An 18,023-nucleotide genomic window follows, 5' to 3' on the forward strand; every position below is an offset into this window, starting at 1 on the left:
TGTAGAGCAATCTGTAGTAACTGTGCATATAATTTACAATTAAGGGCAGCAGAGAACATGGTATGTCATAATTATCTTAATGTCTGCTACCCTTACCCATATATAGTCTGAATATTTTCTGTTTAACATATATACTCTGTCATTATTACAAGCAAGTACATATTCCGTATGAAACAGCATGGATGACATGGAACAGCATGGAACAGTGGCTCATGCCTCTAATGCCAGCAATTTGTGAGGCTGAGGCAGGAGGACTGCTTGAGGCCAGGAGTTCAAGACCAGACTGGGTAACACGGGAGACCCTGTCTCTACAAAAAAAATTTAAAAATTAGGTGGGTGTGGTGGCATGCACCGGTAGTCCCAGCTACTTGGGGGGGGCTGAGGCTTGAGTCCAGAGTTCGAGGCTGCAGTGAGCTATGGTGATGCCACTGCACTCCAGCCCCAGCAACAGAGCAAGACCCTGACTCAAAAAAAAAAAAAAAGCATGGTTAAGTGTGAATAAACTTAACGATAATCTTGCTCTGTCATCCAGGCTGGAGTGCGGTGGCACGATCATAGCTCACTACAGCCTCGAACTCCTGGGCTCCAGTGATCCTCCTGCCTCAGCCTTCCAAAGGGCTGGGATTACAGGTGTGAGCCACCACGCCAGCCTACATTTTCAATATAAAATTTTCAGTGAACACAGTCTAATTGGGATTCATCTAGAGGAGTTGCCAATATGAACCTGGAAATGCAGGCTCAGGAGCAACTACACACAGATTTAAGTCAAAGAGCGTGTGTATTGGGACTGATTCTTTCCAAAGAATCACAGGAAAGAAAACAATACGGAGGTGAGCTAAAGCAAAAGGCATCTGAGGAATGACAAGTTTTCCAGTTTTCCAATGGCGAAGAAAATCCTGAACCCTTTTCTCTGTGTATGACTCTCCTTGCTCAGGAAGGATGGTGGGAGGAATCAGAGAGAAGAAAGGTGGGAGAAGAACATCAGCTTTCCTTTGCCTGTCTTCAGCAACACTGTGGCCAAGGGCTTTCGGGGCATACGTTAGAATGCCTAAAGTGCAGAAATTTGCCTTTAAAGCAGAAGATAGGGATAGAAATGACAACAGTTAAACAGTAAAGAAGGATCAGTATTTTGGCAAGCTTATTTCTTTTTAAAAAGTTTTGCTGGTATCTACTCTAAAAATTATTTAAAGTGTGCTATTTTAAGATAGCTATTTTAATTTTTTAAAAATCTGTGAATGGTTTCTCAGCATATGCAAATCATTTTATTTTTGCAAAAAAAAGAAAAGTTTATCTATGCGTAGGATAAAAAAGATGGAAAGTTCCTATCCAAATGTTAGCAGAGGCTACCACTAGCTGGGTGGAATTTTCATTTTTTCAATATTTATCTAAATTTTCCATAACAAAAACATATTGTGTTTGCAAGTGAAGAAAGAGTTGTCTAAAACGAAGACAGTAAATTTTTTTTTTTTTTTTTTTGAGACAGGGTCTCGCTTTGTCGTCCCGGACTAGAGTGCCATGGCATCATCATAGCTCATTGCAACCTCAAACTCTCAGGCTCAAGTGATCCTCCTGTCTCAGCTTCCCGAGTAGCTGGGACTACAGGTGCGTGTCGCCCTACCTGGCTAGCTTTAAGAAAGTAAATTTTAAAAAAATATAAATAAAGAATGGGAGTTCATATCATTAGGCAGAAAGCTCATCTTAACTTCAGGCAAAGCACCCACCACCCACCTGCTTTGGGTCTGGATCACATGCTTGAGGCAGTCAAGTCAAAATTGCAGGAGAATATTGTGAGCAATGAATGAACTCCTCTGAAGCAAGAAACTGCAAAACTCACATCAAAATCCCTTCTCAGTTGCAGATTAAAGGAGGAGAAAGGGGCATAACAATGAAATGAAATGCATGATCTCATGTGGGGAGGGAGGGAAATTGCCATAAAAGGCATTACTGTGACATTGGCACGAATGTAATATTGCCTATATAATAGTATTGTGTCAATATAAAATGATCATTGCACTATGATTAAGGAAGATAATTTTCTAGTTCTTAGAAAATACAGGTAAAGGGGTCAAGATGTCTGCAATTTAATCTCAAATGGTTGAGGGGAAGGGGAAATTAATAAAGATGTCATAAAATGTTAAAAATTTGGTGAAAGGTATGTGGGAATTCTTTGTACTATTCTTGCAATTCTCATATTTCAAAGTAAAAAGTTAACACATGCCTCATCAGAGCCTCTCTCACCGCATATCTAGTTGAGTGTGTTGACGACAGTACTGCATCCAAGGTAAATAAATTCCTCCACCTGCAAACTTTCAACTCAAGAAATTTTCCAAGCATAAAATAACGCTACAGAGCAGAAGCCTCCAGCAAATAGCACCGAAGGAGTGGTTTTCAAGCCTGGCTTCACATCAGAATAACCTGGACACTTTGGAGGAAACAAACACAAAACATAAGTCCTGGGATCCACCGAGGACCCTTTGGAGGTCAACTAGCTGGGGTAGATAATTCTAGCCGCAGCCAGGATGGAAAACCTCTGCATTGAATGATATGCTACTGAGAGTCTCTACTTAGATTGGAAAGGTGGATTGTAAGTCCAAAGCTGACACCACTGAAAAGTCCTCTACTTGAACTTGCCACTTACAAACTTGTGTAGTGTCACCTTGGTTAGGATCAGTCTTTCAGAAAGTAGATGAAGTAGGCATCTATTGCTCTAATTAGAGGCTGTAGACCTCTCACTAGCTTTCCACCCTAGCTTTTGGGATGAGTCCTGTCCTATCTTAGCATTAATATTCCTAGGATGGAGAGAGAAAAGAATCTGGGGGGATGTGTGTTTGTGTCCAGCTTCCTAAGCGCCTCTGTATACAGATTTGTAATTAAGGACAGCGTTTCTGTTGAGTTGTTCTTCATGGCCACCAGCAGAGGGAGCTGCACACCTAGCCAATGGACGCAGCTGCACCTCAGCGCTAGGACGTGGAAACAGGTGGAAATGCTGAATCACCCAGATGAATGGGGCTAGGATTGGATCACACCTCTATCATTCCATGATCTGATTACCTCTCTGTATTTCCCACTGGACTGTGAGCTTGGACCATGTCTGATTTAACCTCTCTCTACAGAGTCTCGCACAGCGCCCAGCACACAGTGGTGCCGGGCACGTATTAACTATGGCTGCTGTTTCTGGCAGGTGACAAACGACTATTCACCAGAACTGGCTACATGTTAGCACTTTCTAGGATTGTCAAGAGGCTGAGATGGTCTCCCTCTCCTCGCTAGACTCCTCACAGGGTATTTTCTATATCCCGGGCCAACGAGACACTCTTTTTCCAGAATACCCTTCCTTCCTAGAGACCCCTACAAATTAGATCCTAAGAAATCTATCCCCTACTTGCTCCTCCCATCCTTTCGCCAATCCACAGAACATCTGTCTCGCTGCGGGCAGGGCCGCAGGTCCCTCACCACCGACTCACAAGTCCCTTGGCCCAGACCCCTGGGTTAGAGACTCACACTCCAGCTGGCACCAGCGGCTGGAACTTCCACTGCTCCTCCTCACAGTCCAGGAAAAGCCGGTTCATGATCTTGTTCTTCTCCTCAGGGGGGATGAAGTTCTCGATGATTAGGTACCTGGGAGCAGGAAGGAAGCAGAGGCGGGGAATTGGGGGAGCGAGAGACCACACGGTGCGTGTGAAGCTTGAAGGATTAGAAGTGACAAGCCAAGAGGCAGAGGGACCAGGGGAAAAACAAAACGCTGGGGGGAAAGGATCCCTATACAAATACGAGAGCTCTCGAAAATCACTGCTTCTCATGCGAAGACTGTAGCCTCGGGGCCTCTGGAGTTACTGTTGGCCCAGCCCATACTTTGTGGGGGTTCATCAATACAGGCAGAGTAGGTAGAAGAAACTCCCCATCGGGGGCCTATCCCTCATCCCTCAGATGTGTTTTATTCTTTAGGGACCCATGGGTATGTAGACAGTCAGAATGGCACCTTCAGGAAGGAGGGGAGTCTGCAGGGAGAGGCCCTGAGGAAGGAGGGCTGGCTGTAGGGCCCAGAAGAGGGAGAGGAGGGCCCTACTTGAGCTTGAGTTCCCGGGTCTGCTCATTCTGCGCCTCCTCCAGGTCCTGCCGCACCCGGATGTACTCGTCGTGTTGGTCCTGGATCTCTGCCTTCACCGCCTGCAGCTTGGCGTAGAGCTGGGAGGGGACAGGTACACCTCAGAGGATGCCCACGGTGGCCGTGAGGCCCAGTCCCCTGGCCTGGGTGCTGAGGGCTGCAGGCTCAGGCCCACCAGCCCAGCCCAGGATGAGGCTGGGGACCCTTGTCTGAGGCCCCCTTTGCTGCCCAATCCACCATGAATTGGGCTCTTTACAAGGCCGCCCCGTCCCCCTGCACTGAGGCCTGTGGCCATTACCTGCTCTTTCTCAGCTGCTATCAGCATCATGCAAAGTTCAAACTGGAAGGGACCTGAGGGACCTTTTGGTCCAGTACCCTCTTTCTATAGATGAGGAAGCTGAGGCACAGACTTGCTCAAGGTCACACAACTAGCCAGAATCAGGAGAGCTAGCACCAGGACCCAGGTTTCACTGGAGACCTGGGGCTCAGGGAGTGGGAAGCCTGGGTGAGTTTGGGAGTGACCCATTCCACTCCTTCCTCTCCAGGGGTTTTCAGAAAAGAGGGTGTGGAGGGCAGCGCTGGCCATCCCATGCCACTCCTGACCCACTGAGCGGTGTGTCGTGGTAACTGCCATAATGGCTGGGCCTCTGCCTGGCCTGCTCTAGGGCAGCCACATCAGCAGCCCTGAAGGCCCTCCAGGTCCCTCCCAGAGACCAAGCTGGACCCTGCTGCTTCCTGCCCTAGAGCCTCATCTCGTGTGCACATCTTTCCCTTGCCAGGGACTTTGTAGTGTCCTGGTGACCGGATATTCTCATCCTTTCATGTCCTTGAGGGCCTTATGCTCCCTGCCTGAGCTTCCCACACTCGAGTCTCCTTCTCAGGCCTCTTTGTACTTCCCTGGCCCTGCTCCAGGCCCAGCCATCCAAACTGTGACTCACTGGTGACACTGTAAAGAGGGAAGTTGACAACTTCCCGTGAAGATGGCAACCCTGGATACTGGAAGTGACGGAGTCCCCAGCCTATTGGCCCGCCCTGGCCAGGAGAAAAGGCTCTATTCTACCCCCAAAACCAAACTCCTGCCTCCCCTGCTCCCCAGCCCAGAGCCCAGACCACGTAACTCACGGATTCAGCAGTTCAAGCAAAGTGGGGTGGGCAGAGGCTGCTGGGCCCTCAGCACACCTTGATTCCATCTCACCTTCTTGAGTTTCTTGGTTTTGACCTCCACCTCCTGCTGCAGGGACGTGTAGGTGCCCCGGAGCTCCATGGTCTCCTCGTCTCGGAGCATCATCTCCTGCTGCATTTCCCGCTCACGGCGTTTCTGGGCCAAGGGTAGGCAGGGACCAGTTTGCTCTGCCTATCTTGGGATCTGGCTTCCCCATGACCCACGTCCACTGCTCCTCCCCAGTCCTATGTGGAGCCTCTGGGAACGCCCGCCCCCAGCTCTGTGGCCATGACTTTGCCAGGCACTGCACCATGTGGATGGAGACCCCAGCTCTAATGGCTGGCACACTCCAGGGGTATTAGCCAAATATACAGATGCCCACCACACTGGCTTCCAAGCTGCCTCACCCTCAACCGTGCCACAGTTGATTGGTAAGACCAACAAATTGTGGTTCTCGATGATCTGGGAAATAGTCATACAGTTGGCAAAGAACTCACACCCTTATGGAAGGCCCAGGAAGTAGCACCGGTGCCTTGTAGAGTCTAACGTCATGGAGAGCCATCACTTCCTCTCACCCACCAGCTAGCAGTGCCCCTGTCAGATGGAAGACCCTGGGCTAGTAGACCTATGGGCCCCAGGGTGGCATGTCTTAGATTCTCAGCACTGTAATTCCAGGGCTCTCAAGTCCATGATGGCTAACTGCCCTACACCCCCCAGACTCAACCTGGAGGCCATGCGCCCCAAGGGGACCTTGACACCTGGCAGCCCCACCTGCTCGGCAATCTCTTGCCTCTTCAGTTCCAGCATCTTCTGCTGCTCGTTAGTATGATCCATGATGTTCCTACCACCGATGAGCAGCTTGCTCTCCATGGCCTGGGGACACAGAGGGGTTCAGAGACAGGTTTTTCAAAGGGCCACAGCATCACCAGCTGGAGAGATGCTACTTCCCTGTTCTGTGGTCCTTCCAGGAGTGGACACAACATGTGTCCCACATGGGGCCTCGTGTCCCACATGGGGCCTCGTGGCCCTCAGTGAGAATGGAGTTTTCCCCTCCAGCCTCTTGGGCTCCGGCACAAGGCTTCCATTGTCAGCAGGACTATTAAGGAGGCAGAGAGGGAGCCCCTCAGGGAATATAGGGCACCTGATCTGTTTGCTTTGGATACACAGGGCAGGTCGGTTCACCAGGCCTGGAAGGAAGGTGGGGGTGGCAATCTAATCCTGGCAACCAGAACCCAGCTGGTGTTCAGGAGGCGAGAGAGAAGATACAGTCACTGAGCAGCCCAGCCCTTTAGCTAACTGCTTCTGACTCAGGAATACAGCTCTCAACACAGGCAGCAGGAAAGGGTCTAATCTCTGGCTGACACGGAAAGCAGAAGAAAAACCAAAGGGAGAAGACTCCTCAGCAGTTAAGGGGCAACATGGGGCCCCAGAGCACATGAGCTTTGGACATGGCCAGAAAGACTTGGGTTCTAACCAAGGCTGTGGGCAAGTTAATCCCTTCCGTTCTGACATCCATAGTATTGGAACACCACAATGCTCCAAGATGGCTAGCAAACATTTGATGAGCGCTAACTATCTGTCAGGTACTGAGCTAAACACTTAGCAGCCATTATTTCCATCCTCCCCTAAGAGAGAGGTACTGGTCCTCTCCCCATTTCACAAAGAAATTGAAAATAACCAGCCTAAGTTCCTGTAGCTAGTAAGTGTTAATATCAAAGAGGTGAGATTTGAACTCAGTGCCTCCGCCTCACTCTGTGAGTCCTGTGCTGTGCCAGTGCTTGGCACAGACATTCAGCCAGTGCCTCTTGAATCTGAAGCTGAAATGATATCAAATTTGTGTAAACTGTAAATTGTGACTCCATAAAATGCATTTTCACTATTGCCAATGTGAGGGTGCTGTCCCAGGGCAGCCAGTTGTCCTCTGATTTCATCACAGGCCTCCTGGAGGGTTGGAATCACCTTGAGCCACCATAAAAGATTGGCTGCTTCCCTACTGGTATTTTTCCCAGTGGAACCAGCTGATCTGCCTGAGGGCTCTCAAATCAGGGGTGCTGTCAGACTGGGGGAGCAGGGCGCCACTTGTGAGGGCTACATCACTGGGGACAGAGCAGGACGGGTTAACGGTTGCTTTGGGGAGGTCAGAAGTCAGGCTATGTGAGTGTGCCTGAAGACCCTGAGCAAAGCTGGGCCAGCTAGAGGCACGAGCCTCACACCGGCCTCACGCAGCCTTGGAGGTCAAGGAGAGAAGAAGGGGCCCTTGAGCCCTTGAGTGGCCGGCTGTCCTCGCTGCCAAACCGCAGCCGCCTGTGCTCCTGGTCAACAGTACCGCCAGCTGCCCTGTCACCACGTCACAGACCTAAACTCATCCCAGACTCCTTCTCACTCAAGGTCGGCATCTGCACGACGCAGTGAGTGAGCACCTCCTTAAATTGTGCCCTCAGTGGTCACTGGCCCCACCCTTGTCCCTGCTCCACACCTTACTCACCACCCACATCTGGCCAAGGATTAAATGCCATCAAATCTGCTTCTTGGTGTGGCTCACACCATCCCCTGCTTTTCATTCTCACTGACACCTGCTGACTTCATTGGGATCAATCCTCATGACGCACTGGGACCACTGCTAGGGCTGCCCTGCTGCCTCAGTTTACCCTTCCATCCACCCTCCCCTTCCATCCACCCTCCCCTTCCATCCACTCTCCTGGTGACACCCAGGGGGATCTTCCAGAAACACGAGTCTAAACAGCTGCTTTTCTGCTTCAAACTACTTAGTGAGCCTCTGTTCCTGGCAGGATGAAACCCAAGTCCGCTGCAGTCACAGGCCCCGGCGGCCAGCCCAGCCTCCCAGTCTCCTCTCACCGCTCACACCCAACGCATGCTCTACACTCCAGCTTCTCCAGAAGAATCCCAGCTCCCTCAAAGAGCCATGGCATTTCACAAGTCTGCGCTCTTCCTCCCACTCCACATCCACCTGGAAAACCGCAACTTATCCTGCAAGACACAGCTTGGGTGTCTTGGGGAATGTTCCCTGATCCACTCAAAATTGCTCTTTTGGGGCATCCTCAATCACTAGGACATTTCCCGCGATTTCCCGTAATAGAATCCTTGTTTACGTGCTGTCTCCCCCGTGAGCACCTTCAGGGCAGGAAGCACGTCTTACTCATATCTGAGGGTTCCTGGGGCTTAGCACAGCGCTTGGCATATAGCAAGTGATGAGCGTTTGAAAAAACCGAACGGAATCCTTGGGTAGTCCCAGGGGGGGTTGGGGTCCATCCTTTGTGCTCTCTTACCCAGAACAGGCCCAGACTCTTTATCTCAGCTTTTCCTCCTTCCCTGGATCAACCCTCACTCACTGTTGCAGGCTCTGAGCACCTGGGAAACCTGGCAGGAGGGGTGGGGTGGGCGGGCAGAAAGGAGAGGAGCCACACGGAGGACGCCCCCTGTGGCTGTGGGCCATGGATGACCCATCGCTCTAACTACCCAAGTCTTCAGTGGCCTGCCCTCTGGCCTGGTCTCCAAATCTGGGACACACTCGTCCACTTCAACCCCGAGTCCTTGCATTTTCCTCAGCATTTCAGGGGACCCTAGCATTCTTCACTGTTTGCCACCTAATAAAAGACACTAGTTCTCTAACTTTACTGCATATTAGAATCACCTGGGGAGCTTTTAAAAAATCCAGAGCTGGTGAATCAGAATCTGCACTGTACTGAGATCCCCGGGTGATCTGCATACACGTTCGTGTTTGAAAAGGACTGCTTTAAGGGGCAGACTATTAACATCATTGTTTTTTCAGTGAAAGCTCAAAGAGGTTAAGTAACCCATCCAAGGTCACATCAAGGCCATTAAATTTAAATGGAGAACCCAGCCCCAGGCCGGCCTGGCTCCAAAGCCCAGGCTCTTCCTATTGCAGTCATTGCCCGAGTGCTCTAGGAAGGAGAACCTGCTAAAGGAAAGTCAGCGTGTTTCCAGCAAGAGAAAGTCGTGTCTGATTAATCCCTCAGAGTTCTTTCAAACTGGGACAAAATAGGTTATTACAGCACATGGGGAAGCAGTGACCAGAACTTTGGATGTTAAAATGCTGCTGGCAAGGTTGCACATCAGAGGTTATTCAAAGTTACTTGTGGGGTGGGGGCGGGTCAGGAGACGTAGAAAGGGTAAGTGCTTTTTCACAAAGGGAAGTGGATTAGGGAAAGGAAGCAGAAATAAACAGGCATTTCCCTAGATGGAAAAATGCTCAAGTTAAACTACAGGACTAATCTCTGTTAGAAATTGTGCAAGAAAGAGCGCACTGGTGAAATACCCAACTTCACAGATGCCCCCAGATCCTTCCAGGTTGGTACAAGGTATGGGAGAATTTCTAGGCCAAGTGAGCTGACAAAAAATGGCAGATGCGCGCCAATTACAACTTTCCATTTTGGGGAAAAGTAATCCTAACTTTACTCATTAAATGATAGCTGTGGGCAATCAGTTATAAGCCGAAAAAAGCGGGGTAGGAGATGTAATTCTCTATTGTTCCCAGAAGACATTGGCTTAATCTGCTGCCACAGCTAAAAAACTCAATAGCATCTGGCCAGGCACCATCGTGAAGGCTTTTTGGAAACAAAACAAAAACCATTATACCCTTGTCTGAAACCATGATGCAGCTGAATGTGGAGGGCTGTGTGTAGCTCCCCTACCGCATCTCAGGGGACAGAAAGGAGAGACAAGATCCAGGGAAGGGCAGCTAAAACCATCCCACGGCTATTATAAGAGACGTTAAAAAATAGGACTCTTTGGACTGCAAAGACAAAGAAAGGTTAAGAGGATAAGCCTGGAAACTATACAATAAAAAAGGAGTATGAAAAGGAAAGAGTCAGACTTTTCCAATCAACCCGAGTACGTACAGTAAGGACTTACACTTTGAGTTTTGAAAGCAGCAGTGTTTAGAATAAAAGTTTTATTGTTTATAGAAGGTAATAAATTTATGAAATTTGTTACCTCTGTAGTTAGCACTGGATTAAATACTTAACAGTTTATTAAGGAATTCTGGGGACACATTTTTAATCTTTTATTGTCTTTCCTTTCAGGAAAAAAAACGTACAAACATCGAAATAACAACAGTAATAAAACGAAATGAGAAATGTCCCATATTCCCTACCATGGCTAATCACCTTCTTTCATTTCCCGTTTTTTCCCCGAGATTTTTATACATGCACATTTTTTTTCACCTCTAAAGATGTGGTATAAATACAAGCTTATGTCCTGCTATTTTCACTTTAATACTCAAGCATTTATTTATGATTATAATTTTAATGATCATATAATATTTAGAGTAGATAATCTATAATATACTTAACCCCCATTATAAGATATTTAGGTTGTTTACAATGTTTACAACAAACACCCTTGGTGCACATAATTTTTTGGTTTTAGATGACTTTCTTAGAAATTTCAGGAGTGGATAAAGGGTTATAAACATTATGTATCTTGAAATATACTGTCCAGTTACCCTTCCAATGGTTTCTATCACTTAAACTACTGTCAGTGGCAAATAATGGAACCACTTTTATTACAGTATCATAGGCATGAAGTATTATCACTACTTTTTTTTTTTACTTTTTAGAGACAGGGTTTTGTTGTCACCCACGCCGGAGTACAGTGGTGCAATCATAGTTCACTGCAACCTCGGACTCCTGGGCACAAGGAATCCTCCCACCTTGGTCTCCGAAGTAGCTAGGACTACAGGTGCATGCCACCACACCCAGCTAATTTTTCTATTTTTTATAGAGACAGGATATTGCTATGTTGCCCAGGCTGGTCTCGAACTCCTGACCTCAAGCAATCCTCTCACCCTGGCCTCCCAAAATGCTGGGATTACAGGCATGAGCCACTGTGCCCTGCCAACCGTTATTTTAAAAATTTGTTGTAATAATAGATGTAAAATTGAGCCTCCCCATTCATTTATTTTATAATCTCCATACCTCGTGGAGGCCTGATCTCTCCTTTCCCAACATACTCTTTTGTGCTCTTTTTTTTTTTTTGGTGATTTTTATGTGAGGAGATGAACCTCTGATTCAAAACAATGCTTTGTTTATTCGGCTTCCGTCTCCCCCAGCCACCCACACCTAGGCCCATGCTCTTCTCACTCAAAGGCTATCACCTCGCCCAGTTCTTGAATCCACCCGGACATTGTCAGGCAGAATTTGAGCTGCCACCAGGTCTGATGCATCGGATCCCCAGTCCCAGCCCTCCTCCACCCTCATCCCCATTACATGATTCTCAGGACCGGTTCCGGCTAACTGGCTTCCCCGTTAGATCTCCTCCATGGACCTAGAACCTGCTTCAGGATCTCTCCTGCTGGCTGGGCCAGGGCCCCACGCAGAGCATTCCTGGACGCTGACTAACTGCCCATTATCACCCCGTCTCACGTGTCCAGTGCCCCCACTTTCTCTGCCGGCCCCACCGGGACCCAGCACAGACGTGGTCTGAATAGCAACTGAATCTGCCTTATGGGTTCCTCGCCAAGTCTTGCCCACTTGCCCGGACCCACGCGCTCGGCCAAGCCCGGCTGCCAGACCAGTGCTGTGCTGGAAGAGGGGCCAGCTCTGGCATGAAATCCGTGTGGGGCTCAGTCTGCAAACAAGGTATCTGCCCCCTCCACCTCCCCAATCTCGACCTATGCTGCCTGCTTCGCCCCACACTCTCAAATACGTCACGCACAAATTTCCTTTCTTGGCTTAGAAATAGTTTTGTTTTCCCTTTTCCTTTTTATTTTCCCCATTTCTCTGAGGATACCCGTGGCCATCTCCTCCTTTCCCTCACAGATCTCTCTCCTTAACCATCACCTATGGAGGGGAGGGAGGGACAAGGATGCCTCCAATCTCCAGCCCCAATCTGGGCTGGGGTGTGCAAAGCAGAGGGCCTGGGAATATGGAGTTCCTAGTCCCCAGGAAAGTTCCCTGGAGCTCTCAGCTGCTGCAGTCAATGCTTCCTTTGTGATCTTTCGGGGCAAGAATACAGGTGGGTGGGGCCCGCACACAGGACTGGGTTTAGTCCTGCTGGTTCTAAATAAGTCCAGTGTAACTAAAAGGCCAGCAGAGGCTGTGGGGGTGGAAAAGACAGGGCTGGGAGCTCCAGGGTACCATGGTCTGACTGCTGAGAGAGGGATACAAATGGCAGGGCAACCAAAGGGACTTGAGGGATCATTAGCCCCAATCCCTGTGCTTTATAAATAGAAAACTGAGGCCTGGAGATGGAGTCCTCTAAGCCTGGAGTCTCCTAATTAAGAAATCTTGGCCAGGCACAGTGGCTCAGGCCTGTAATCCTAGCACTCTGGGAGGCAAGGCAGGAGGATTGTTTGAGGTCAGGAGGAGTTCGAGACCAGCCTGAATAAGAGTGAGACCCTGTCTCTACTAAAAAAAATAGAAAGAATTAGCTGGGCGTGGTGGCACACACCTGTAATCCCAGCTACTGGGGAGGCTGAGGCAGGAGGATTGCTTGAGCCCAGGAGTTTGAGGTTGCTGTGATCTAGGCTGATGCCACAGCACTCTATCCCAGGTGACAGAGCAAGACTCTATCTCAAAAAAAAAAAAAAAGAAATCTTTGTATCTATCTGCTCTTATATTGACTGTGCACTTTCCAAATAATTTCTCAATTTGATCAGGGCCCTAATTCTAGGTATCATAGGCAGGTCAGCTGCTGTGACAATTAACAGCTGGCATCACCACAGGGACCATGTCAGCTTGTAAACATAGCCTGGGCTGCGCAGAGGCTCACCTTTTCCTATTCCAGGAGCAACTGGAGTGCAAAACCAGGGGCAAGAGAAAGGAGGCGCCGGTACCCACTAAGTGCCGATGTGGGAGCCAGCAAGGGGACAGCCAGGCCCAGCCAGCCACTCTTCTGGGAAGATACCATCAAGTATGATTTTACAAGGACAGAAAAGCCAAACAGGCTCTGCCCTGTCACTGCCAGCTAATCTATGACAATCTGCAGGAAGCCAAAGTCTCAGATGCAAATTGCCATGTGCCTTAGCTGGGCTAGGTCCTTTTCATATTAATCGCCCTATTTAATCATCATAAGAACCTTATGAGATAACGCTTATGATCCCCATTTGACAGAAAACTAAGGCTCAGATAGGTAAAGTGACTTGCTCAAAGTACGGAGCCAGTAAGTGTCACAGTGATATTTGAACACCAGCCTCCTTACTCCAAGTCCAGTGTCCTTTTCTCTGTTCCACGGCTTCCTCCTGGGCTCAGGGAGGAAGGTGCCTTGGAGAGAAGCAGCACTTGGCATCTGTACCTTTGCCAACTCAGGAACCATCAGGAAAGCACTGTCACTTTCTCTTCTGGCTGAAATAGGCAGGGCTCTGCTGAAGATGCTTCTGCCTGTGTGAAACTCTCACGGGGGCCTCTGAGATAAGTGGGTAACCGTGTGCTGGTGAGGAGGGTGTCACGACCACTAAAGTCCCAGAGAGAGGCTAAAACCTGGAAGAATGCTGGTGGGAAGGGCCACTCCCAAGTCCCAGGTTAGAATGATATAAGGCGTGCTGGGCATGTGGGTCAGGAGGTCTCAATCTTGGTAAATACTCTGCCACCCTCTTTGCTACAAAATCTAGGGCATCAGCACTCTGGACTTCAGTTTTCTCATCTGTAAAATGGGGAGAATACCTGCTACCTTGTAGGCTTTGGGTAAGAATGGTGAGTTGGATAACAGATGTGAAAGTACTTTAGTAAATGACAAAGGACAACTGAAAGTTAGTTGTTACTCATGTTTCCGTACCTCGTTGGTATTTACCTGCCACTCATCACAAAAAGCAAAACAACTATCTCAACGGCCCCTGCTTCCACCTCTTAGACAGTGCAGCTACTCCAACCTTCACAGACCTACTTTCCTCTTGTGGCTCCCCGATTGTAGGTCTTGAGGAGTCAGCAGTAAGGGAAGAAGAAATGACAGAGACAATGGCGAAGGGATGAACAGTGCTATTTTCAGATGAATAGTGCTATTTTCAGTGATTCTCTGCCCCTGGGATGTAAATCAGGAGATCGAGTCTAAATCTCCTCCTTGGATGGCTCAAAATACACCACAAATGACTGATGTTTCAAGTGCTAGGAATATTCTTATGAAGAAGGACAATTAGAGACCCAGGAAATATTGGCCGGGGAATGAGGGGAGCCAGACTCTAGTCCCAGCCTCGTACTGGACAAGGCAGGAATGTAAAGAAGCACTGCAGCTCACCTTCGAGGAAAGCAGGAAGAAAAATAATCAGTCCTTCTACTTTAGTGAGAAAACCATGAGCACCTCAGGCTAATCCTCATCTTCATCTCTCTCCCCTATTTCCCTTGATTATTTGCGGCTTTTCTAGAGGGTTTCTCTCCAGGACCAGGGATGCAAATCCAGATGACAAAAGGCTATGGAGCCAGAACTGAATGAAGCCAAGGATGTATATGGTGTAGCCTCAGCATTTTACAGATGAGGTACAGGGCCCAGAGGGGTTAGGTGGGTGGCCCTGGGTCACACAGCCTCCAGGTTCTCAGTCAAGGCTGGGTCATTTCTCTCTATCTGTCACTGCCCGTCATTCAGGCTGGTCTCTAACCCAAGCTCCTGACCCACTCCTTCCAAGGTAAATCAGCAAATGGTACAGAAAGCAAGGAATCATCTATTTTTTTTTTTTTTTTGAGACACTGTCTCACCCTATTGCCCGAGGCAGAGTGCAGTGGCATCATCATAGTTCACTGCAACCTCCAACTCCTAGGCTCAAGGGATTCTCCTGTCTCAGCCTCCCGAGTAACTGGGACTACAGGCACGTGCCACCATGCCTAGCTAATTTTTCTTTTTTCTTTTTTGTAGAGATGGGTTTTGCTATGTTGCTCAGGCTGCTCTCAAACTTCTGGCCTCAAGCAATCCTCCCACCTTGGCCTCCCAAAGTGCTAGGATTACAGGCATGAGCCATCACACCAAGCTGGAATCATCTATTGATTATTTCTTACAACTCCTGGGAGGGGAAGTGACTTGTCCAAGGTCACGAGATTACCAATAACTGGGTATAACTGAGTATTATTATCAACCCTGGAGTTTCCTGAATTATTCATTACCTTTAAGCGAATCCTCCCACCAGGTGACAGAACCCTGACACAGGGCTTTTTTGCCTTAAAAAATTAGACTAGTAGGCCGGGCGTGGTGGCTCACGCCTGTAATCCTAGCACTCTGGGGGGCCGAGGTGGGTGGATCGTTCAAGGTCAGGAGTTTGAGACCAGCCTGAGCAAGAGCGAGACCCCGTCTCTACTAAAAATAGAAAGAAATTAGCTGGACAACTAAAAATAGAAAAAATTAGCCGGGCATGGTGGCGCATGCCTGTAGTCCCAGCTACTTGGGAGGCTGAGGCAGGAGGATTGCTTGAGCCCAGGAGTTTGAGGTTGCTGTGAGCTACGCTGACGCCACGGCACTCTAGCCTGGGCAACAGAGTGAGACTCTGTTTCAAAAAAAAAAAAAAAATTAGACTAGTCTTTGTTTAATTAAAAATAGTATGTGCTTACTGTAAAAAAATGAATAAAAGTAAAAAAAGTATAAAACAAAAAATAAAAATTCCCCTCCATGTTAAAATTCCTAGTGATAACCATTATTAGTGAGTTCTTGTGATTCTTTCCAGAAATTTAAAGATGAAGCTAACTATACCTAATGATTTATGTTCTTGGCCATGATTACTCAAAAAGATTTGTTGATTATATGAATGAATGGTGCTGGGCTGAGGTCAGAGGCTGGGGGTTTGCATGATACGGAAAGACGGAGATGAGTTAAGCGTCTCAGGAGACAAGAGTTCCCACCGGGGCCTGTTAGCCAGGGATCTGGCATAAATCCTTCCTTTCTGAGCTGGCATTACAGTGCGGAGGTGACGATCATGGGCTATGGAGTCAGGCAGACTCAGGCTCATAATTCTGGCCCTACCAATTCCTGAACGTGTGACCTGGGGTTGTTCATTCCTTAATATGCCTCATTATCCTCATTTATCACATAGAGATTAAAATAGAACTACTTTATGGTGCTATCATAAGGATTAAATAAAACAATGCACAAAAAAACACATCAGAGCGCTTGGCATTAGCATGCACAGAGCACGGGAGCCACCATTATTACAGCTGTCGTTGTTATTTTCCTGTGGGCCACCTGAAGAAAGGGGAATGCCCGCAGGTCCGTTAGCTAGTGCTTTAGACACAGCCCCACCCAGGGCCTTGTACTCTTCTGTTGAATACACCTGGGAGGAAAGCGAGACAACTAGAAAGTAACTCCTTAGTCTGAGCAGGAGTTATGCCCAGGAATTTCTCATAATACTGAAAATTCTAGGTACACCACACTGGAAGTGTGGGCGCCCTGAAAGCTCTGAGCACAGCTCCACAGCTGCAAAGCTGGATCTGGGGGAAAGGGACTATTTACTTATCTACTCAGACACGCCGCCTGGTTTGGCAGCTCCAGAAGAGGTGCCCCAGACTGGCCAGGCACAGTGGGCTGGCAGGGCACAGGCAGGAGGAAAGTGGTCCTCTCTGTCTGAATTCCAGGCCTCTCCTCCTAGTCTTCAGAGCACAATGAGAACATTATCAGAGCCACTTCATCCAATCTCGTGCTATCCAGGGGCTGGAAGTGACTAAGGGCAACATGATAATACGCGCTTCCAGCCAACACCCAGCATGAGAAACCCAACACCAGACCAAAAGGCCTGCTCAGCCTCAACATAACATAACTTGAAGCCCAGAATCTCAGACAGAAACGCATTAGTCCTAGATACTTCCTATTGGCCAAATCTTCATGTTACAAAATGCCCCCAGCACGTGAGAATTCTATTAACTGACTACACCCACAAGGGATGAGAAGGAATACAAGTCACTGCTCCCTCCAATTCCAAGAGGCCATGGACTGTGACCTAGATGCCAAAACTAGATGCCTGGAGCATGGGTCACTTGTTCCCTCGAGGTCTGATCATGGAGGACTCAGCTGGGATGGGGATGAGGTGCACACAGCCCCCTGATCACCTGGCCCCATAAATCTGAGTGTCTGGCATGGGGCTGGTGTCCTTGGGGACATACAGATGGAACCAGTCCAGCTTTGGGAATGCAGACACTCCCTAGGTCACTGGGGAGTCTCTGGAGACGGGGTACAGCCCTGTTTGGAGACCAACATCAAGATCAGGACAGTGGAATGATACCGAGTATGTAAAGACCCTTCCTCTATAGCACTTCTGCTCCCAACTGTGTTTCTTCTCCCCAGAAACCCTGCAGTCCATCCCTTTACCCACCCTCTCTCCTTCTTCCTCCCTGCCTCTATCTCTCTTTTCCCTCTTCATTGTCCCACTCCATTTCTCTCCTGTTTCTCCCCCCATATTCTCTCTCTTCCTCTCTTCCCTTCTCACTGTCTTTAACTCTTCTCTAACTGGCCATGATAGAGAGCTGAAAAATACCATTTATTATTGGCTGAATTCATTCCACATTAAATTTTAAACCCTCTGATCTTAATTTTCAAAAAGATGAATTGAACATTTTATATTTTGCTGTAAAAATGCTATTTTAAACTTTTAAGAGAGAGGGTTTTTTTTCCTTAATTTTTAAAAAATTTTCCGTGTCTGTTTTTGTTGAGACAGAGTCTCACTCTGCCACCCTGGGTAGAGTGCAGTGGCCTCACTGTAGCTCACAGCAACCTCCAACTCCTGGGCTCCAAGCAATTCTTCTGCCTCAGCCCCCCAGGTAGCTGGGACTACAGGTGTGTGCTACAATGCCTGGCTGGGTTTTTTAAAAT

General features: G+C 48.3%; 1 protein-coding gene across 1 annotated transcript in view; it reads right to left on the reverse strand.

Annotated features, from left to right (window-relative positions):
- Positions 1-18,023, reverse strand: part of KIF3C (kinesin family member 3C) — a 40,869-nt gene that overhangs the window by 14,243 nt on the left and 8,603 nt on the right. Inside the window, exons 2-5 of the mRNA XM_012652427.1 lie at positions 6,039-6,140; positions 5,301-5,423; positions 4,067-4,185; positions 3,502-3,618 (exon numbers count right to left, since the gene is read on the reverse strand). Of these exons, the coding sequence (XP_012507881.1) occupies positions 3,502-3,618; positions 4,067-4,185; positions 5,301-5,423; positions 6,039-6,140 (461 nt within the window). The remainder of the gene's footprint in view (positions 1-3,501; positions 3,619-4,066; positions 4,186-5,300; positions 5,424-6,038; positions 6,141-18,023) is intronic.

This window comes from Propithecus coquereli, unplaced genomic scaffold, assembly GCF_000956105.1.
Source record: "Propithecus coquereli isolate 6110/MARCELLA unplaced genomic scaffold, Pcoq_1.0 Scaffold39, whole genome shotgun sequence".
NCBI classification, from domain to species: Eukaryota; Metazoa; Chordata; class Mammalia; order Primates; family Indriidae; genus Propithecus; species Propithecus coquereli.